The following is a 24,093-nucleotide window of genomic DNA, read 5'->3' as shown; positions in this document are numbered from 1 at the left end:
GCTATATAATAAACACAGACTTACAGTGATTGTTCTTATGTGGCACTGTTACTTGCTGTACTCAGAGGTTGGCTGATCACAGTTGAAGTAGGATAGTAATAGTTGGCTTTCATTCAGATTCCTCTCAACGGCTCACTCGGTGACCATTTACTGCCATCATAAGCAGCAGAGGGGAAAGAATGTCTTTGTCCTACACAGTAAGTGCAAGGAATGGCTGGTGGGATGCTTAACTGCATCCCTGCAGTACTTGTCCTGCTCATACAGTGCTTTACTGCTTGTGTTTATCACTGCATTCTGATTTGCAGCACAAAACTGTTGTGCAAAAGAAAATATTTTTGCTTGTTATTGTTCATAGGAAAACCACTTGAAAGGATGGATACCTTTCTGATAGATGGTTGTAAGAAAATTCTTCTCCCTTGGCATACTTTTTATCCCAGTATTGAGGAGGTAGAGGCAAAGACAAGCAGCTCTTTTTGAATTGGAGGCCATCCTGGGCTAGAGAACCTTATCTTTTAAAATAACAAAATTAGATTTCATTTCACATTTAGTTCATAATATTTTTGTTGCCATTAATAGCCATTATGTATCTGTAAAGTTTCAGAGTTTGTCTTTCAATGAGCCTGCTTTTTAATAAATTTAATGATAAAACTTGCTTTGTCATCACTACTTGTGACCCTATTTGTATAGGTGCTTATTAATTTCAAGTGTCTTTAATTTTACCCCTCCCCCCTTTCTCTCAAGGTCACATTCTGCAGTCTCCATCAGCCAATGTGCTTCCAACCCTTCCTTTCCACGTTCTTCGCAGCTTGTTTAGTGCTACTCCCTTGACGACTGATGACGGTGTGCTTCTGCGTCGGATGGCATTGGAAATTGGAGCATTGCACCTAATTCTTGTCTGTCTCTCAGCTCTGAGCCATCATGCACCACGAGTTCCAAACTCTAGCCTTAACCAAACTGAGGTAGGTTTCATTCAAATTCTTTTAAGTCACCGATTCTCAACCTTTCTAATGCTATGACCCTTTAATACAGTTCCTCATGTTGTTACAACCCCCAACCATAAAGTAATTTTTACTTCTACTTCATAAGTGTTATTTTACTACTGTTAGGAATCGTATGTAAATATCTGTTTTCCAACCTTTGGTCTTAGGGGACCTCTTGAAGGGCTTGTCAAACCCTCAAAGGGTCATGAGCTAGAGGTTAGGCTTATGAAAGACTGAACTTAATTGATGAGAGTATAAACTCCAAATTTCAGAATTTAGATTTCTATTTTATAGTTTCTATGGGACATCTGAAAGAGAAACTATCCCTTGTTTTCTCTGCTACCCTCCTAAGAAAAATCAGATTTACCCACCAGTTTAAGAAAAGGACAGTGGAGCTGCAGAGATGGCTTAATGGTTCAGAACACTTGTTGATCTTGCAAAGGACCCAGCACCCACATGGTGGTTTATATTCATCTATAACTCCACTTCCTGGGTATCCAGTACTCTCTTCAGACTTCTGGAGCCATGATGCCATACATGGAGGCAAAATACTCACATGTAAAATAAAAAACAAATAGATTTTTAAAAATAGAAAATAAGAAGTGGATAGTTAGAGCCTTCCCATGTGTGGGATATGTTGGCATCTTCTTCTGACTTCAGACAATCATGTTCTTGAGTGGTAAGTTTATTTTTATATATATATATATATATATATATATATATATATATATATACATATATATACACACATATATACACACACACATATATATACACACACACTCTATAGTAAGAGCCTCCCAAAATGCATGTGCACAAGCAAAAGGGGGGAATAATCACTATTTAAAATTCATTTGCTTGTGTGTATATAAAAGTTTGAAAATGTTTTCCAGTACAATATATGAGATTTGTGTACAAATACTGTTTCTAGTGTTGGGAGGTACCTACCAGTAAAGTCTTTGCAAGCTTAAAGACCCGAGTTGGCATGCTCAAAATCCAAGTTAAAAAAGATGGATGAGGGGCTGGAGAGATGGCTCAGCGGTTAAGAGCACTGACTGCTCTTCCAGAGGTCCTGAGTTCAATTCCCAGCAATCACATGGTGGCTCACAACCATCTGTAATGAGATCTGATGCCCTCTTCTGGTGTGTCTGAAGACAGCCACAGAGTACATACATACATATACATATACATATAATATATATATATATTAAAAAAAATAAATCTTTAAAAATAAAAAAGCTAGATGAGTTCACATTCACCTTTAATCCCAGTGCTCAGGAAGTCAGACATTCTAGCCAAATTAAGCCCCAGGCTCAGTGAGAGACCTTGTCTCTAAAATAAGATGGAGCATTGAGAATGCTTCATGTTCACTTTGATCTTCTTGTGCAAAAGTGTTTGTATTACAGGGTACCGTGTAACGTCCTAATCCATAAACCCCATTCATTGTAATCAGATCACAGTGATTAGCAGGTTTATCACCTTAAACAGTTATTCAAAACTCTTGGGTTAATGCTAACTTAAGTCTTTCTGTCCTACTGCAAAATCCCACTTACCTGTGTACACACACACACACACACACACACACACACACACACACACACACACACACGTTAAGAGGTTTTTTGTTTTGTTTTAATCAAAAACATTAGGAGGCTGGCCTGGAGAGGTTTATGCATGTTATTCAGAGGTTAGGAGGGTGAAGCAGAGGGCTGTTGTTTGCTCAGAGCCAGCCTTGGCTACATTACGACCCTGTCTCAAAACCAAAGCAAAGCAAAAACAACCCATAAACAAGGACAAACACAAACCCAACAAAGAAATGACCTAATGAGATGGCCAGGAAAAAAGGAGCTCTCCAGGGCCTACATAGTAGAAGGAAAGAGACCACAGGCTGACCTCTGCTAGCATGCTGACTATTACTGGATAGATATGTAAAGATAAGCAAAGGAGCGTCACAGTAATTAGTCTTCAATTTTTTGATGAATGGCCAAATTGATTTTTTATATTGTTAATCTGTTGGACAGTCCCAGTGATAATTTTTTTGAAAATCAAATAAAACCAAACACTAGTAATTTTCTTTTCCTTAAAAGCCACAGGTGTCAAATTCTCATAACCCTACGTCAACAGAAGAACAGCAGCTGTATTGGGCCAAAGGAACTGGCTTTGGTACTGGTTCTACAGCATCAGGATGGGATGTGGAACAAGCCTTAACTAAACAGAGACTCGAAGAGGAGCATGTGACCTGTCTTTTACAGGTATGTTTGTGAGTTTGTTAGTAGTAGTATTGATGACTTAAGTTCATTAAGTATATTTTCTTTTTTGTTGTTGTTGAGATGTTTCATATTTTCTAGACTAGCCTTGAACTCCGATCCTCCTTTCTTTACCTTCAAGGGCAATCATGCAAATGTGCCCCAGCATTCTTATGCTTGCTTTTGTTTTCTTCTCCAATCTGTGGCTTAACGAATGGTCACCTCAGAGGAAAGTGAGTGGATACAATTATCCTTTGATTTCAAGGTGGTATCTACCTGCTAGTTACCCCTTTGTTTTAACATAGAACCTTTATCCTCCTATGTTTAAAATCCAGTGTTCATATTTCGTTCTGCACTGGGACTTCACACATGCTACGCACACACTTAGCCACTAAACTGCACCATAGCTCACTTTCAGTTTTCTTGTTTAAACTGCTCTATAGTGATTCCAGAATCAAGCAAGTTGAAAGTAGGAGGGGACAGCTTTATATCATAGAAACAAATAGCAACTAACTAAAATTGCCACCATTTTGAAGTGTTATTTTCCACAGGGTTTTTTTTTTTTTTTTAAAGATTTATTTACTTCACATATGAGTACACTGTAGCTGTCTTCAGACACATCAGAAGAGGGCATCAGATCCCATTACAAATGGTTGTGAGCCACCATGTACTTGCTGGGAATTGAACTCAGGACCTCTGGAATAGCAGTCAGTGCTCTTAACTGCTGAGCCATCTCTCAAGCCCCTATTTTCCACAGTTTTAAGATGGCATATTTATTCTAGTTCAGAATTCTAAGATTCCAGCACTGAGGACTTGGAATGTAGCTTAGTGGAGTGTTTGCCTAGCATTCATGGAACCCCTAGATTCAGTCCTCAGTACTGCAGAAAACTGAAAATGCTGGCATGTCTGTAACCTCAGACCTGAGGAGTTGAGAGACAGGAGATCAGAAGTTCAAGGCCATGGTAAACTGTATAGCAGAATGGAGGCCAGATGAGCTACTTGAATCCCTCAAAAAAAAAAAAGGAAGAAAGGAAGAAAGAAAGAAATCCGAAGGAAGTGATAACAGTGTTTGAGTTTCTGTCGGTGGTCTAGTCACTGTTCACTAGCTCTATTGCTTGTCTATCCTTAGACGGCTTCTCTTTTAGTCACATGAAGAGAACGCTGTGTGAGTAACCCTCAGCAGAACAGCCCCTTCTCTTCTGAAAAGTCAAGTGGAAATGTCCTATTTTAGCCAGGTTTGATGACTCAGTCCTATAATCCCAGCACACAAAGTTTAGGGCCTGAAGAGCACTCAAAAATCCAAGACCACCCTCTAGGTTGGAAAGCCCAACCTCGAGGTTTGCCAGGGCCTTAAAGGAAAAAGCTGTCTCCAAAATAAAAAGTATAAATCAGACTGTATTATATGAGAAAAAAATTTTTTCTGTTAAAAATAAGTCTTCAAACTTTAGAGTATCAGACATTGGTTAAGTAAAAAATTGATGTTCTTGAGTGTGCTGAGATCAAGCGTGTAATTATGAAATACATCATGAGGTATATAAAGCTGAACCCCAGGTTATTGTCTGTATTTAGGTTCTTGCGAGCTACATAAACCCCATGAGCAGCGCTGTAAATGGGGAAGCCCAGGTCTCTCCTGAGAGCCGTGCACAGAACAGCAGTGCTCTGCCCTCTGTGCTTCTGGAGCTTCTCAGTCAGTCGTGCCTCATCCCAGCCATGTCCTCCTACCTACGCAATGACTCTGGTAAGTCACTTCTTAGGATATTCTGCTGCCAGTGCCGTAGAATTCTGGAAAGTATAAAATTATACACAATTATAACTTGAAAATAAGCTAATGAAAAGTTAAGTCTGTGATACTTCCTAATAATATAAAGTTTTTAAAATTGGATTAAAGTTACCATCGTCACTTAGCCTTGTCATATGCAACTGATCAAGGATTGTTTTGTAACATACGTGACTATAATGGACATTCATATTATTCACACCTTTCTTGTCTCATTCCTGTCTTCCTCACACTGCTCTCAGGTTTTCCCAAGTAGTCACTCTTCTACCTCCGTGTGTGTGTGTGTGTGTGTGTGTGTGTGTGTGTGTACACAAATGGACACATGTGCCAAGATCTACATGTGGAAGTCAGATCAGGATTCAGTTCTTCCCACCATGTAGGTCCCACATATCCAGCTCAGGTTTTCAGTGCTGTATCCATTACTCCTTCTCCCTTTGTGGTCTTTTGATTCTGTTTCAGGGTACTTTTGGTTTGTACTTCCTTGATGGCTAATCAGTAATGCTGGCCACTTTGGCTTCCTGTTTGAAAGTATTGGTTCAGTTCATTTGTCTTTTTTGACTTTTTGGTATTTAATTTATCAGTTCTTTATATAGTCTTAGTATTAGCCTTGTATCAGAAGAACAGCTGAGATCATATTGTTAGGGGTAGCCACTATTAAGTTTGATGTTGTAATCTCTCTTGTGGTTCTTTTCACTTGGGGTATAATAATGATTATGCTAGTGTGTGTGTGTGTGTGTGTGTGTGTGTGTGTGTGTGTGTGTGTGTGTGTGTGTGTGTGTACGCACACACAAAGTCCTGGCTATCCTAGAACTAGCTCTGTAGCCCAGGATGTCCTTGAACTCACTGAGATTTACCTGAATCATCTATTTTTATCACCATATGTTGTATGTATTTGTTGAATTATAATACTGAGCATAGTAAATAGTAACATATTTAGAAGAAGGAATGATAAAAAGTCTAATGAAGAGAAAAAGTGGTTATTTTTGCTAGAAATTACTTAGAAGAATCTTGTATGAAGTATGTGTTCATGTTAACCTACACAGTATACAATGTCAAAAATCTGTTGGCCAGAATCATCGTTTTAACCATCAGGTAACTTAAGCCTGTAGTTAGCACGTTTGCCAGCAGATGGAGGTACAGTGTAATTTTTAGAAATGTTTAAGAATTTAGGTATACTTAAATTTTGAAAAACAATACTTTGTATCCCCTCCTCCAAAAAGTAATATAGTAAGTTGTATGGCACATTAAAATACTTGGTATTCACTTAGTGGGGCATGCTAACAACCCTTAAAGTATTAGAAAGCCTTTACCTTTTAGTGCTGTTTCAAAACATTTTAGAGATAAAAGAGAAATTAGGGTTATTCTAAGGTATTTGTGTTTATGGTCAGGAAACTGCAAAGGGAGTCTCCCCCCAGGGGCCAGAGTATGGGCTAATATCATGTGAAAATCTTTAGAGAAATGTATGACATCCACTTGTGAGGTTGAACTTTTGTTAAGATTTTTTAAATATTTTTTTACTGGGGTTGGGGATTTATTTAGCTCAGTGGTAGAACGCTTGCCTAGCAAGCGCAAGGCCCTGGGTTCGGTCCCCAGCTCCGAAAAAAGGAAAGAAAAAAAATATATTTTTTTTACTAGGATCTCACTCTGTAGGCCAGCCGCTCTTAGACTCAGTCCTTCTGCCTTAGCTTCCTTCATTCTGGGACAGCAGAATGTGTAACCATCCATGCTGACCTTGGGAGATATGCATATCACAGACAGTGAAGTGTAGTAGGAGATTGGGGAATTAAGTTGTGAGCAGAGCTAGGTTTTACTACAGTAGGGTTTGTTTTGTCTTTAACTGTATAGTAATGTTAGGTTCCTAGAACACTTGGGAGGCTCTTCCAGGCAGTTCAGTATTACCAGCCGTCTTCCTAGGAATGCTACATCTTTCATTGCTATAGCCAGTTATCAAAGTGAGCAATTTAGCATTAGCTCAGTGGATACCATAGACTACCTCTGTGTCATCATTTTGTTTTCATGCCTGGTTTCTGTGTTGGTATCCAGTCTAGGGTAGCCCATTGTGTATCCAGTCTAGGGTAGCCCGTTGTGTATCCAGTCTAGGGTAGCCCATTGTGTATCCAGTCTAGGGTAGCCCATTGTGTATCCAGTCTAGGGTAGCCCGTTGTGTATAGTCATCACATTTCCTCATTGTCTTGTGATGTCTGTGAATGCTTTTGTTTGTCATGATTATTACACTTGCCAAGAGAACTGCTTAGTTTCTCCAAGATTTTCCACTTTGGGAGATTCTTTTATCCTGACTAGAGTCGTGTTATGGGCTTGGAAAGAGAATACAAGAAAAATAGAAGTTACACACCCAAAGAAAAATGAATTCCTCTCCCCAGGAGCCAATAATTGCCAATAGCGCTTCACCAGGGGTAAAGTCTCATCAGCCCCTCTCACATAAGTGCAGGAGTATTGAGTGACTAGCTCGTGCAGGTCACTGTTAACTGTTGTGGACTCTTAGTACAGTGCCCACAGCTCACGAGTCTCCTCCCCATCTCTGCCTCTTACAGTCTTTCTTCTGTCCCTTTCATGGTGTTCTCTAGACCTCAGGAGAGTTAGTAAGGAGGTCCCATTTAGAACAATCCTGATTCCTACCACTTTGGCGAGTGGTGAATGTTCACATTGACTGCTGCCCACTACAAAAGGAAACTTCTCTGACCAAGATTGATAGCGGTGCTAATCTGTGGATAGGAACACAATTCTTTATAAGATAGTTTGATAATGTATTTAGTTAGCAAAATAACAGTAGCAGATCCCTTTCAACCCCCAGGGCCATTCCTAGATTTTGACCAACTTTACAGAACCCACCACAGATTCTCCCCTGTGGAGCAGTCCTCAAGTCCAACTAAAAGCTAGTTGGTTATCCCCATAGCCATATGCCACTATTGAATCCATAGGCATGCCTTGTCTGGCAGGTTAGGGTCCACTGCTTTTCTTCCCCATTAAACTTCATAGTACCTTTGGCACTTTGAAAGCTAGCTACCTGGAAGGAATTTTTCAGATCAGTTCCATATTGATTTCTGTATGTCATACAACTAAAGTTGGTTGTTTCTTCAGCATTAGCTATGATGGTCAACCAAGAAAATAGCCTTTGTTTTTGTGGGGGTTACTCTGACCAGTAACTTGTAAAGATGTATTTCTTTATTTTTTTCTTTTTTTTCTTTTTCTCGGAGCTGGGGACTGAACCCAGGGCCTTGCGCTTGCTAGGCAAGCGCTTTACCACTGAGCTAAATCCCCAACCCTGTAAAGATGTATTCTAAGCCTGCCACTAGTTTTTCATTTAATAATGTATATCTTCTGGGTGAAGCATTGTTCACCCATGTAGTGTACTATGTTCAAATTTTGCCCTTTAAACTCATTATTATCACTATTACTATTATTACCATTATTATTGTTGTATTTTTTAAAATAGCTTACAAAGTAGTGTGTTTCCATAAGGGTTTTCTTATACATCTTTAGTTTTTATTAGCCCGCTATATATTCCTTTCTCTTCTCATTCTCCCACTCCCATTCCTGCATAAGCCTTTCATCCCCAGTATTCAGATCCACAGCCACTGTGAATTCTGTTTCCCAAATACAGACTCAGTTTTCAAAAGTGGGAGACATTGTACATATGTTTGGGATAGAGGACAAATTTTCAGATAAGCAAAGTGGCAATCAAACTTTTATACTTATCGTCACTAGAGGGTGTAAAATGATGGCTCTTTCCCCCTCCTATAAACAGCAGTGTGTCCTGTACCCTACCTAGCTGACCTTGAGCTCACCGTGTAGATTGAGGATGACTTTGAATACCCAGTCTCCTGCCTTGATATACAGAGCTAGAATATACCGTTACATCCCACTCTCCATTAATGGTCTCTGCCTCTGTGTCTGTCTATCTGTCTGTCTGTCCGCCTGCCTGCCTCCCCCCCCCCTCGGGGAGGGGTTATATCCTTGTATACGTTCATACCATAGTATGTGTATGGAGGTCAGAGGATAGCTTTATGGAGTAGATTTCTCCCCTTTCACATATGTATCAGTTTGGGATATCGAACTTGGGTCATCAGGCTTGTATCAGCAAGCACCTTTACCCACTGAGTCATCTCAAGGAACCCAATCTTCCCTGACCTGGAAATTAACTATGAACTATCCTCAGAACTAAGCCTCATCCCATCAGAACTGACATGATCCAGCCCCTTCCCCCTATAGTAATTGCCATAGAAAGACTAGGATTCTAAATGATAATACCTCATCCTCCCATGTCCATGCCCTGTGAAGACACTGAACAATTCTCCATCTAATTTCTATTCCCTCAGTACTCTGTTGTGGTTTTAATTTTCTGCATAAGAGTTAGAATACTTACCAGTGTCTCAAAATATTGTGAATGATTTTTCTTCATGTAGAATTACAAGGTTAGGAGCTTTTTGTTTTTATCACTGCTGATCTCAGGTTGACTAGCATCACTTTTCTAAAACTGAAGAATGGATATTCAATAAATGATGTTAGAAAAAAGTTACCTCACATGAACCAGAGAAGTGAATTCCAGCTGGCATGGGCCACTAAATTTTACAACTTAGAAAAATTCTATTTTTTAGTACTTTGTGTATTAAGAAAAATTTCATTTGACCTGTAGATAGTAATTAAAAATATAGTATATTTTAAAATATGTTAATAGTATATTTAATGTTCATTTGTTGAAAAACTTTTAATAAGTTGTAGTCTTGTGATTGTTATATATATACTATGAGATTACATTGTTTCAACTTAAATGATACAGTTGTCCTCATGCTGTACTGCCAGAGTGGCCTACTTAATCATTTTGTCTATAATGTAACAAGATAGTAAGGAGTATCATAGCTGCCCCCTACTCTGTATCTTTCTGATTTTCCTGAAATGGTGTGTTATAAGCATGTGTGCTGCTCCAGTCACCAGCAGGCAGGCCAGCATAGTCTTGCTGTAGGTGTTTATGTGGCATGCGTTCTTACTCACACTTTCTCCCTTTTCTCTGTGTAGTTCTGGACATGGCAAGACATGTGCCACTCTATCGAGCTCTGCTAGAATTGCTCCGGGCCATTGCTTCTTGTACATCTATGGTGCCGCTGTTGTTGCCTCTTTCTACAGAGAATGGTGAAGAGGAGGAAGAAGAACAGTCAGAATGTCAGACTTCCGTTGGTACATTATTAGCCAAAATGAAGACCTGTGTCGATACCTACACCAACCGCCTAAGGTACACCATGTTTGTTCCTTTAAACATTTGAAAAATAGTTCAGTTGATAGTTTTTAGCCTTTCTTCTTCTTTGACACATACTCTTTAAACATACACAGAAGCATACTAGTACACACAAGCAGTATATCAACCTATAGGAATTGTATCCATTTATATCTTATACCTATGTACCTTTATCACACAGCTTATCAGAAACCCCCTTGAGTGATATTATAGGTATAGGTGATGAGTATTACTAGATGCACAACAGTATGCCCACTGTCCAAAGAATGTTAAAGAATGTTCAGCACCAATGTCAGAAACACCTATTCTTATTTCTAACTCCATACTAAAGATGCCGGATTTTACTTTGCAAATACAGTTTTGAAGGTTATATAAGCCTGAACTGGTAAAATCTTAGTATCTAGTATGTGTATATATATTACTTTTGTCATTTAGATACATGGTTGTAATTTATGTCGTAATCTTTCTTAGAAGTCAGAAGATAAATCATGATTCGTTGGAGTTACAGTGAGGCTAATTACTTATGAAACAGAATTATTTTTAATTCAATTTTGGTCAAAGTTCTGTTTTGAACTAATAATCTAGAAAATTTTCTTTCCTTTTTATGGAGTCAATTTTCCTTACAGATGACCTGGTTCTGGTTTTAAAAGCACGTATAACATTGATGCCAAGTACTATATTTCCTTTTACTCAGTTGTTTTAGAAGAGTTTACAGTTTAGATGTTACCAGTTTAAATAATGCCTCTCAGTTGTTGCCAAATAACTAGTTTAGGAACTTTTTACATATTCCTGTATTGGCTCAATGTGCTACACCTCTCTGTGGAGGCTGATAAAAATGCTATAGGTTCAGTCAGGAGTCATGACAGGTACACATTGCTATGTGTGAGGCCAAAGTAAAGATGACTTGAAGCAAATCAACAACAAAAAGAGACTTTTTTATTTTTGCTTTTGTTGTTGTTAAAGATGAAGGTTCACGCTATTCTTCTCATTTGGAAAGGAAGTTGTTAAGGTCCATTCTTGCTGTTAAATTTCTGTTGTAGAGAAGAAAATAATGTCATGTTGGTTCTATTCTGTTCTGTTCTGTTCTCCCCTCTATTTCCAGTCTTTGACTGGAGTCTCGGAAGACAGTGTAGTTCTGTTAAAATAGTGTGCTGCCACCATTGAACCAGAAACATTAAATTGTCCAGTTTAAGGAGTGTCTTTAATTGAGCATCTTGTCCCCCGCACTGTACTTAGTGTCTCTCACCTGTACTCTAAACATGTAGTTTCTGTTATGTACCAAATTAGGGATCTGCCTTGTGTTTCTATACCTTATTTTATATTTGGAGTAACTATATTTGCTTATAACTAAACAGTAAAAATATAAAATCTGAACCAAGTGTGGTGGTACTACATGTTTTTGTTTCTAACATTCTGGAAGGTAGAGACAGGTCGATCTCTTTGGGTTCAAAATACTATTTAAAAGTATCTTCCATTAAACTATATTTATCTGTATTCTGCAATAATCCTGGTTGGTCCTGTAAAGGACCTCTGACAAGGAATTCTAAGATATTCGGGATTAAGTTTTTGTAGTGAATGTTAGTTAAGTATATCTTTGTTTAATTTTTCTTTTCTTTTTTTTTTTTTTCTTTTCTTTTTTTTTTTCAGAGCTGGGGACTGAACCCAGGGCCTTGTGCTTGCTAGGCAAGCACTCTACCACTGAGCTAAATCCCCAACCCCTATTTTTGCTTTTCTTAATCCTTCTCATACAACAAGTATTATATATAATTACTTGAATGGATTTTTGACTTTTTTGTAAAATGTATTATTTCTTAGGAAACATTAATTTCAGATATAGAATAACTTTTTCTTTTCTATTAATTATCTGGAGAAGTGACTCAACTAGAAAACACATCCTTCTTCTCAAGATTTAAGACACAATAACAAAGCATACATGTGAAACCACAGTGACTGTTCACAGAGCTTGTTTCATTTATTGTTTCATCTCCACAAAGACCTATGCTGTGACTGATTTTGGTAACTCTCCCTTCTGGGCTGTTTGCTCTAAGAAACGTGAATGATGCTCGGTTGAGAGCCCAGTGGTTTCTGTTGTGGGGAAGGGTGTCTGGTTAGAGCGGGCAGTCAAGGCTAAGTGTGTTCCATCCCTACTTCCCATTCAGGATTGAAGGCCAAGTTCAGTTTCAATTTCACACAGAGCGTAAAATCTATTCTTTTACATGATAAAGGGTCACAGAACACTCACCTTTAACAGTGGTGATGAGGGCTGGCAAGGTGAGTCCAACAAATAAAGAAAGGTACTTGTTGATAAGACATGAGTTTGATTCCTAGGATGGCCCACATGGTGGAAGGAGAGAATCAACCCGTGCAGGTTGTCCTCTGATGCATGCCCTCATCAAAGAAAATGTAAGCAGAGTTTCCATAGTGATCTAACCTGACTTGTGTTGTAAGTAGATGGTGTCCAGATGTAGTGGAATGGTGGATTGGAGGTGGAGTAAGACTGGGAAGACTTCCATCTCAGCAGCTGTGTCCTGACAGTCGTAACTGAGAAGTCTGTTCTCAGTAGCACTCTCGCTGTTCCATTGTGTGCTCAATACAGAATTAGTTCCTCAGTAGAAATATGTTTCATGTTCAAGACACTTGACTTCAAAAGCAGTCATGGGACTGGAGAGATGGCTCAGCAGCTAAGAGCACTTGATACTCTTGTAAAGGACCCAGGTTCAGTTCCTGCCACCCACATGAAGGCTCACAGACATATGTAACTGCAGTTCTAGGGAACTGGATGCCCTCTTCTGACTTACACAGGCATACATGTGGTGTACATACATGCATTCAAACCAAACAATGTATAGAATAGTAAGTTTGCTAGGGATCCTCCTCAGCAGCATGCAAAGTGCCATGAACACTGATGACCCAGGTAGAAAGTCTATGAAAAGAGTCCTACTACTTCATCCAAGAGCTCCAGGCCTGATAGCCCTGTCACCTGAGATGTGCTGTCAAGGTCTGTGAGTATACAGGAGGCAGGAATGGAAACTTTGGGGTGTGCGTTCAAGTTCAGGTAAGTGTAGTAACTTGTGCAACAGCTAGAAAGTTTAAAAAAAAATCTTACTTTCTGAAGCTCTCTGATATTATATTATTATTTTGGAATATACCTAGATCTCAAAGTGTGCTCATATGAGAATGGGTTTTAGTGACTAATCAGATCAGTCAGACAATTTTCCTTATGAAAACTGAAGATAAATTTCCTAGTGGAAGTTTTTTGTCAAGACTAGAAGCTACTGATAAGAAGAATCTTCCCCATGCTGCTACGTCAAGTTTGTCTTATCCAGTAGCACTTCTAGCACTAATCTGAATAAAATAGTTTATTTCTTCTAGAAATCTGTTAACCCATATTCTCAAAGAAGAGTTCATAATTTTTTGAGCCAATTTATTTATTTTTATTTTATGTGACTGGAGTGTTTGACTCATGTGTGTAGTGCCTACAAGATGCCAGAAGATGGTCTCAGACTCCCCTGAAACTGCAGTTAATAAATGACTTAACTGCCAAATGGGTGCTGGGAACCAAGTCCAGTCCCCCTGCAGGAACAGACGTTTTCTTACTGAGCCGTCTCTCTAGCCACACACTCTCATTGTTTTTAAAAAGAGGTTTGTTTAAATAAAAGTGTGTTCATGGATGTAAAACAGTGGGAATTAATAAAGTGGATCTGTATTTATTTCTAGATACAAGAACTCTGAAACATCAGTTGGTTTTTAAAAGGTTGAAGTACTGTTTCGTATAGTAAAGTGTGGTATAATTGTTTATTTTTAGTAAGTTCACAATTGTTGAATGAATTTCATCTTTTTTCTTGTGGTGTGTAGTTTGGTAAACTCTAATGCAGGTTAAGATTCTTTTAACCCCAGTCATAAACAAATCATATGATGGTTTGAACACTAAAAATTGCCATAATTTGCAGGTAAGCCTTCATCCTGTCTGCAGTTCCTGATATTCCTTGGCATGTTTTTCATTGCTGTATTTTTGACCCTTCTGAAGATGTTTACTAAAAAAGTGAAAAAACACAAATGGCCAATATGTCCTTATAAGTGTTCGTCTTCCTTAGCCAACATGGAAATGCAAACAACTTTTGAGATGCTATCCTACTGCTGTTGAAATAGTGTCTCAAGAGAACAAATGGCTAGCCAGGCAGACAAATGGCTAGCCAGGCAGACAAATGGCTAGCCAGGCGGTGGTAGCACATGCCTTTAATCCCAGCATTTGTAGGCATAGTCAGGTAGATTTCTTGAGTTCAAAGCTAGCCTGGTTTACAGAGTGCGTTTTAGGACATCCAAGGCTACATAGAGAAACCATGTCTGTAAAAAAGAAAAAGAAAGCAGCAAATTCTAGTGAAGATGTGGAGACAGAAGAACCCTTATCCACTCCTGGTGAAAGTGATAATGTTATTTTGGGAATCCATATGGAGGTTCTTCCATAAATAAAAGTAGAACTACCATATGACCCAGCTGTGCCACTCTAGGCATAGACCTCAGGGAATATATATCTTCCTACAGAGGTGTTTGCACATATATGTATATTGCTGCATTATTCCTAATAGCCGGAAAATTGAACCAGGTAAATAAATGGCTAATGGAAATGTAGTGTGTGTATACACACAATGAAATTCAATTCAGCTCTGAAGCAAAGCTGTGAAGTTTGCAGGAAAATAGATGGAATTGGAAAGGATTATAATAAGCAGACTTAAGAAAGACAAAACCGGGGGGAGGGGGATGTTTGCCCGGAAACCGGGAAAGGGAATAACACTCGAAATGTATATAAGAAATGCTCAAGTTAATAATAAAAAAAAAAAAAAACTGTAAAAAAAAAAAAAAAAAAAAGAAAGACAAAACCTTTGATTACCTTCATGTGAATTTTAGTGTTTGATGTTTATGTGTATATAAAGTGGGTGTAAGTTGTGAAACAAGAGAGCTGCCTGTTATGTGACAAAACATTCCCTTGGGGAAATGTAGCACTCACATCTACTCACCCCAGATAGGGAGCCCTTAGCAGAGCAAACTACAGACACCACCAAAGTCCAACTTGGTAAACCATGAGCTTTAAATGATTTTTTTTTTTAGTGTACATTAGTGTTCTGCCTGCATGTATGTCTGTGTGAGGGTGCCAGATCCTGGAACTGGAATTAACCAACAGTTGTGAGCTGCAATGTGCGTGCTGTTCTCTTAACTACTGAGTCATCTCTCCAGCACTAAACTATGAGTTTTACTGGGGTTACTTACAGGAATATGGATGAAGAGTTACTTACAGAGCAGGAATAACTCAAAGATAGCTGCATCACCAAAGCCTACCCCTGCATGGGTGACAGCTCACAAAATCTAGAAAACCTGGCACACACCACCTGCAGGCAGCTCAGTGTGTTGGAGGGTATCTTTCTCAGATGCCTCAGTTGTTCTAAACCTCTTTCAGTTAGCTTCTGACCTCAGTCTTGGAGTTTGGCTTATCTGAGTCTTCTTTGCACTCAGCTCCTCTCCTCTTGTAGGAATTCTCAGCTTTTATTGCTTACACTGGCAGGTGCCTAGTAAATCTGGTCAGTTTCAGGGACTTCCTGGAACTATTTATTATTTATATTCCCACTTAAGGAGCTTTTTTGTGGGAGAGAATGTTTCAGTCACAAAGGAAATTGTTGTACAAGACTAAGAGAAGGCAAAGAGATGTTGAGAAAGAAGCAAAATGACACGTTGCGTGAACGTGGGAAAAGTGAAAATAAAATGGAAATGCACAGAAATAGTCTCTGATGCTGTTGCTTAATATTTTAAATGGGGAGAATTAGTAAACTAAAGAATTACTTCAGACTTTACCAACAATGTTCCTTTAGTGGATCTCTCTCTCTCTCTCTCTCTCTCTCTCTCTCTCTCTCTCTCTCTCTCTCTGTCTCTCTCTGTGTCTCTCTCTCTCTCTCTGTCTCTGTGTGTGTGTGTGTGTGTGTGTGTGTGTGTGTGTGTGTGTGTAACTTTGCTTTAGTGGAGCTTTCTCTCTGTGATTAATTTAATACATCTTACTGCCATTCATAGTCTTGCTTTGTTTGGTTGAGACAAGATCTTGAACTCACTTTGTAGATCCAAGGCAAGAGAGAGCCTTGTCCCTCTAATGCTGAGATTCAAGATGTGCCCACAGCCAGCACCACCCATATTCTTCCTCCTTTAGGATACACTAATAAGCTTTCTCTCCTATAGAATGTAGAAGCATTTTACAAATAGAAGCTAAAAAAGTTTAAGGATAAGAGAAGGAAGATATCTGTTAGCTACCTTATTCTGTTTCCCTGTTTCCTTCCTCTGTGCTGACTGAAAGTAGAGAAAGTTAACAATGACACAGCTTCGATTGCATGTTTAATACAGCTACAGTTTAGAATTATTTTATACAGCTATAGTTTAGAATTATTTTATACAGCTACATTTTAGAATTATTTTGTGCTTCTATTCATACCTTAAGAATTGTATGACATGGCTTGCATTTTAAAAGACATCTATTTACCCTTTTGAATTTTTGTTCCTTATTCGTGGTGATTCCCAAGGTGCTGGCTTTGCCTGCTGTCTAGTTATAGCACCTTCTTATGCCATGTCTTTCTTATTGTTCCATAGCTGTTTTTATTTCAGAGTACTCCCCCAATAGGGATTAATGTAATTTGCAAAAAAAAAAAAAATATGGAATGGCTCTTTTAAATATTTCTAAGGGACACTTTGGGAGGAAGCCAATGAGTTTATTGAATTTCTTTACAGAGCATGGGTGAGGCAGTGTTTAAGGAGTAAGGGTGATGCCAAGACAAAGGACCACCTCATGATGGATAACAACTTCCTAGAAACGACATTATGATATTCCCCTATAAGTTAACTTCACATTTCCAATATACTCTTGCATCTCCCAGGATTTCTTACAACTGGGAGTTTGGGAAACCAGAGGGAATAATGGCTATACTACTACATAATACACTGCTCAATTAGTTGTCATGGCTACTGGGTCATTGGTAATATTCTCAAGTTTGGAGGTAAGGAGAGCTATACCACAATAGTGCATTTCAAATATCTACTCCCACTAACAAAATTATTTGTACAGGGTTTTTTCAGAGTTTAAGTAGAGAAATTTGGAGAAGTCTTCTAAAGGGGGTAGAGAATAGCAAAGATTGATATCAGGTTTGAGTGGTCATGTTAAACCTGAGATTACACGTTTATTACACAAGTCCAGGGCCACTATACTGAGTTTCATACTGATCATAAGGGATCGGAACCAGAATTTTGTGAATATGAATTTCCATAATTGTTAACTGGTGCTTTTTGTCTTGCCAGTTCAAATTAATTTTGGTTACATGTCTGCTTCCGCCCCATGCTTGTTAGTTTCTTTAGAACAAGCCAGGCTTCCTTCCTGGGGGTGAGTTCTAGTATAGCATTGCACGTATCATATAATACAAGTAGAAACTACTGGTGTGGCCTTAAAGGCAGTGTTATATGGAGCTCTGACCCACCTGGAACTTGCCACGTAAACCAAACTGACCTTGGAATTAAGGGCATTTGACACTGTGCGTGGATCAGCCTTAATTTCTTATACAAGATTTACAGTTTTAAAGTTGCTTAAACATGGGTGTGGTGACCTATATATGTAATCCCAGCACTTTTGAGACAGGCAGGATAATCACAGAAGTTCCGGGGGAGTAGGGCTGCAGAATGAGACAAGCAAAAAATAAATACAATCACTTAGATATCTGTTGTTTTATCTCATACTTGTTTTGTCTAGTAGACAGAAAAATATACTTGACACAGAATGAACCTGTGAGTGCTTAAATTAATAGATAGCGTTTGGGAATGGTGTAGGATGGTCTTTTTTTACAAGTTAAGATCAAGAATTACCAGGGCTTCGTAGCAAGATATCCCCTCCCCCCCCCCAACACACACACTTTCCTTTTTAAGGTAACAAAGCTAGGATTTAGTTCAGCATCTCCTGATTACCATGAGGTACAAAAATATTACCAGAAAATAGTATAAGCAAAGAAAGGCTTATAAGGTGAATAGCCCAGTCTAGATGCTTCTATATCCATGGACCGCCAAACCAAATAATGTATTGGTCATTGGGTTTCAGACTTGTATAATGGCTAGGTTTGAGCTGAAATGACTCTTCCATGATTGTTTGGTTAAATGGAAATCTGTAACTTATTAACTGATTAAACCTAGAATTTGTGCTACAGAGATGGGTCAGTGGTTAAAAACATTGGCTGCTCTTCCATTTTAACTTAAAAATATGCCTAAGTATTTCTACTTCAGTAATAAACATTTATGTAAAATGCTTATGTTTTTAAATCAAACTTATTACATTAGTTCTTTTATCTCTGACAAAATAGAGGCTGGAGGCATGGCTTAGTCCTTAAGAACATAGGTTGCAAAATAAAATCAGTGTACAAAATAACAGGTTATGTTGCATTTGAAGCAGTAACTTGTAAGTAGGCACAGTGAGTGGCTTGTTTCTTTGAGGCTGTCAGAGCTGCCAGGGCCTTTGATACTCAGCATGCCATGTTTTATAAACCAGGAGGAAAGCCCATGTGAGTTGTGACGTGCATTGCTACAGTCACAGTTGTGCACTCCTGAGATTGCCACCAGTGTACTCACTGAGATTTTTTTTTAAAGATTTGTTTATTTATTTTGAGTACACTGTAGCTGCCTTCATACATACCAGAAAAGAGCATCAGATCCCATTACAGATGGTTGTAAGCTACCATGTGGTTGCTGGGAATTGAACTCAGGTCCTCTGGAAGAGCAGTCAGTGCTCTCAACCACTGAACCTTCTCTCCAGCCCACTCACTTAGCGTCTTAAGCATAGCCTCCACAGACGTTTGTTATCAGAACAGTGCAGAATGGCGATAGTACAGTGCACTGTGTTTGGGCCAGATATTTGTAGTGTATAAAAATAATTTAAAGGTGCATAATGACTTTAAAATAACATTTATAGTTTTAAAAAGAAATAAGATCTATGAAATCTGAAGAGAAACCCAAGAATTAATTTTTAGAACGTCTCCTGGGCTGGTAAAGTGACTCCATGTATGTGACTTCCCTCACAATTACAGCATATGCACAAACATATACAATAAATAAGATAAAAAATCTGAAAAGTTTGTATCTGTTGATAATCTTTGGCAGCATATAAAATAATTTTGATTTTATAGATTTCTGTTATTTTCTGCTATACTCATTTTCATTCCCTGAAGAATTTATAAATTAGAACTATGATGGGGCAATATATTTCAATAGATTTGCATCCTATTTGTATCATAATTAGCAGAATACTAAACCATATTTTTAGGACAATATTTCAGGGCTGGAGAGCTAGCACAATGGTTAAGAACATTTATTGCACTTGGTGGTGGTGGCTCATACCTTTATTCTCAGCACTCAAAAGGCAGTGGCAGGTGGATCTCTCAGTTTTGAGGCCACCCTGATCTACAGAGTGAGTTCTAGAACAGCCAGAGTTACACAGAAAAACCTTGTCTCAAAACAAACAAACAAACAAACAAACAAACAAAAGCTGGATGGATGGATGGATGGATGGATGGATGGATGGATGGATGGGTGGGTGGGTGGGTGGGTGGATGGATGGATGGGCAGACAGACAGATGGATGGATGAATATTTATTGCTCTTACAGAGCACTCAGATTTAGTTCCTAGCACACACCCGGTACCTCACAACCATCTATAACTCTAGTTCTAGTCAATTTGACACCCTCCTCTGACCTCTGTGGGTACCAGGCATAAATATGTTCCACATACATGTACACAAAGTACTCACAAAATAAATGAAGATGTATAACAAAAGAGCTGGATGAAGCGATGCATTTCTCCTAGGTACTTGGGAGGCTGAGTTATGAGGTTTGCAAGTTCAAAGTCAGCATGGTCAGCATAGTGATGGGTTCTGCCATCTTATCATCACCCTCCAAAAGAAGATATCCTGTCCCTTTAATAAAAGAACTTGTAGGGAGATGATGTGATACACTGTGCTTTTGCATACATACTGTTTCCAATTGAGTGAAAAAAATAAGTGGCTAGTGTAACGGTTACCTACACAATGCCTATACTATGGAGATATCCTGGATCCCTTTGTTTTGAATGAGAACCTTTCATCGCTTGTTCAGAGGCAGGAGGAAATGGATTGTTTTGTCTCTGTTCAGGTATTAACTGTTGTGTTCTTGTAGCCAAATAGTCATACATTCTACAGCATTCAGGATTTCATAGCTTTACCAAAAGTTTGAGAGACAGACTTACTGCTGTTCAAAATTTGGCTTAATTGCCATAAGAACAGAGCACACGTGACATTCAGTGTAAGATATTCTGAATGTAAAACTTTTCTTTGGCAACCCTCAAATAAGCATTCTTAGTTTCCTCTTTTCTTAGCAATTTCACAGGGTCTTCCTAGTGAAAAGAAATCCATCACACTTAAACAAAATTCTGTTAGAAGTACCCTATGTTCTTTAAAAAATCAATTATTTGACCTACTCTCTGACAAAGAAAAAATCTGATTCTCTTATTTTAAGCTCTCTTGACTTGCATTGACCTTGTAAAAGTTCAGAGCTTTCCTATTCCCTGCCTTCTACTGAGTTAGGTTTCTACTGAGAAAGCAGTCCTAGTTTCTCTTCTTGTGCCTCTGCCTCTTAAGCATATAACCTGAAAGTCCTGGTCCCTTAACCAAAAAGCATTTGACAAAGCCACATCTCTAGACAGTCTTTTTTAAAATGACTTTAAGCAGGTTCAGTTCTCTTTAAACATGGTGTCATTGTTTCTAGACCAGGCTGGCCTAGAACTCACAGAGATCTACCCGGTTCTGACAGCCTTTTTAGTTAGTGTTTGTCTCCATAGCCTCCCAACCCCAGCTGAGGACTAAACCCAGAACTAAATCCCCAACCCTAGTATTTCTTTTTGGTTAAGTTGAGTTGTCCCCTGGTAACCTAGTGAGGTGTTATTTGTGGCAGTCACAGACAGTACTGTTACTGTGTCTGATTTTCAGGACCTGATATCGTGAAGCTAAAAGAGACTATAACTGAGTATAGAAACCAAGCAAGGCCTTGTGCCTGTGTGTTTCATGCTTCCTTGTCGTGGAAGCTCGCCCCTCTCCCACATTCATATGAACCATTAAAAATTAAGCTGGCACTTTAAATTAGAGAGAGTTTAAGTAAACATTAAAAAGAAGTACTGTTTAAACCTAGATTTTAAATTAATCATGGGACATATCTCACAGAGGTCCTTGCCTCACTTGTGGGCATGTTTTACCAATTACTTTGATGCTTTCTGGAGGCCTTGAAGCCAACAATTTTAAAATAAATTAAAAACAAAATCTTATTTACCAAAAGAACCCCTTACTTACTTTTAATCTTAATTTGTTTGAAACTGTAATTGTTGGCAGAGGGCTTTCCATTTAAGGGAAGGCGTACAGCATAGTTATGTTTCGTGGATAAGTGCAGGCGCTAGTTTCCAGTAGTTCTGTACCTTTCAAGAAACCTTTCATATGGCTGTGCTTTTTAAATGCTTATTTCAACTATTTCACATTTCAGCTTTAGGAGATTAAACAGATTTTCCCATTTTGCACTATCAAGAAAATAGCTGTTTGACGTTGTGTTCCATTTCTGAATTACAAAGATAGTATATTTAGAGTAATATCTGACTTAATTTGGCAGTAGTGTTAGTAAAGGCCATTAATACAATGCTGTTGAAGTCTGGGGTTTTTAATATTACGTAACACTTTTTGTTTATTTTGTGTTTGTTCGTGGGTGTGCATGTGCCACGGTAAACGTGCAGTCAGCTGGACTTTCCCTTCCACAGTGTGGGTCCCCATTGACTACAGCTCAGGTTAGCAGGCACAAGCCAGTTCCTTTACCAACCAAGCCGTCTTACTGGCCCTAGAAGGTTTTGTTTTGTTTTGTTTCTGTTTTTTAAATCTTTTTGTTTGGAGACAGATTTGACCATTTTGCTCACATCCTAGTTGAGATTTTCTCCATGGAGCCAAACCTTACTTTATTAGCTATCTAGTTGGAATCCACAGCGTAGAGGCAAATGTGTACAGATAATTTTTTGTAATAGTAGAAACTTCAGTTGCTTCCTCGTATTTCTTCAGGGCAGTGATCACAACCAGATTCAACGTATGCACAAAGCAGCGGATGCCATGGTAGCGGCCGTCGCTGATTGCTCTTACCATGTTGGATCCATTGTCAGTCTCAGAGACCTACTTCCAGCTAGGTGCCTTGAACTCAAATAGCTTTTCACACAGACTTCAGGATGTGAGCTAAGGTATGGCCTTTTTTCATGAGCTGGGCCTACTTAATGGGTTGACAGTAACCTGCAACTTCTATAGGACAGTGAGTGGCTGCGATCACTGATAGGCAGGTAGCGCTTATCCTTCCTCTGTTTGAAAATCCTATCATTTGGAAGGTTGTTTTTTTTTTTAATATAAGTTTTTGATGAAGCAACTATCCAAGTAAAAAGTCTTTGATAACCTATTTAAAAGTCTAAAATACACCTTTGTGATGATTCTACCATTATCTTCAATGTGAAATAATTGTTTTTATGAACTTGGTATTTGTTTTCTTAAATTTCTAGATTCTTGAACTGCTTTTAAAAAACATAAAACTTACTATCCTGCTAATACTTTTAAAATAGCCTATCAGTAATCTTCCTTTAAAAATTGCAATTTAGAAATCAGTATTTATACTAAGAAGTAGGAATTAAAAATTAATGGTTTCCCTATTATAACCTTCATGTCAGGCTGGTAAATACAATAAAGCACTTAATCGCATCGATGTAGTTCACACTCCACATTGAAGGATTTTTTTTTTTCTCAAAAAGAATGTGTATTTCTGGAGAAAAATGAGCTTTACTTTCATATCTTCTTTCTTGGTGAAATGCATTAGCTTGAAATCTTTTCTAAGTGCTTAATAAGGCTTCAGGAATCATCTGAAAAAATTTTCAGTTACAAACAAATGCTTTTTTCAAATATCTTCCCGCTTCCTTAGTATTATCCTGTGTCCTAGTCGTTCTCTATGTAAGCTTAATGGTAATCACTTGTGATCGGGAAGGGAACGTCCAAGTAAATCAAGTTGTTGTAAAGGACCTTTCTGCTGTTCTTGACCCTTACCATTCAAGTTGGTTATGACTTCAGATAGCTACGGTTGGCAGCCTATTGAAGCTTTTCCACAGGAGTCATTTCATCATTAAGAAATGGCCAGTATCACTGTTGAGCTCTAAGCTAAATTTCACTTCAGAATTACAAGACACCATGTCTTTGCTTTACTCTAGAAGCATAAGTATCTGTTATTTCAGCTTTAAACCCTTGCCTATTCTCTGCATATAGGCAAACACAGATGTGTTCATGTACATGTACATACATTGAGACTGATACTGAAGTGTTGTACAGTTCCAACATATGGTAGGTTGTTTGCAGGGTGACAAAGGAAAGTAGCCATTTGTTTTCCTTGACGTCATACAGATGAGGAAATAAAAAGAACAGTGATCCAGTGACACATTGTACTTTTTAATTGGGTCACCTTTCCAGGTTAGGGGTAGTAGAAACCTTTACTACTGTTACATGTGGCAGTTTTGACACATTGGAACCAAGTTCAGAGCTCATGCTCCGTGCTGTATTCATTTGCTTCTGCGCACTGTGAGAGTGGCTTCTTAGTTTACTACTTATTGTCTCCCCATAGTTAAGAAAGGAATTGCTTTTGAGCAGGATTGTCTTTTAATAAGGTTCATTTTTATCTGTACATGGCATATTATATTGTTACATTCTTCAACATTCTAATTTTAAAAATTTATTCTCAGCCAGGCCT

At 38.4% G+C, this 24,093-nt stretch overlaps 1 protein-coding gene across 3 annotated transcripts in view; it reads left to right on the top strand.

Annotated features, from left to right (window-relative positions):
- The window catches only part of Birc6 (baculoviral IAP repeat containing 6), a 191,750-nt gene that overhangs the window by 149,112 nt on the left and 18,545 nt on the right, over window positions 1-24,093 (top strand). For all 3 annotated transcript variants that reach the window (XM_032908919.1, XM_032908918.1, XM_032908920.1), the window contains exons 62-65: window positions 742-959; window positions 3,068-3,232; window positions 4,796-4,964; window positions 10,038-10,251. In XM_032908919.1, coding sequence (XP_032764810.1) covers window positions 742-959; window positions 3,068-3,232; window positions 4,796-4,964; window positions 10,038-10,251 — 766 coding nt within the window. The remainder of the gene's footprint in view (window positions 1-741; window positions 960-3,067; window positions 3,233-4,795; window positions 4,965-10,037; window positions 10,252-24,093) is intronic.

Source organism: Rattus rattus, chromosome 7 (genome assembly GCF_011064425.1).
Source record: "Rattus rattus isolate New Zealand chromosome 7, Rrattus_CSIRO_v1, whole genome shotgun sequence".
Taxonomy (NCBI): domain Eukaryota; kingdom Metazoa; phylum Chordata; class Mammalia; order Rodentia; family Muridae; genus Rattus; species Rattus rattus.
This window is presented reverse-complemented; position numbering and strand designations above follow the sequence as displayed.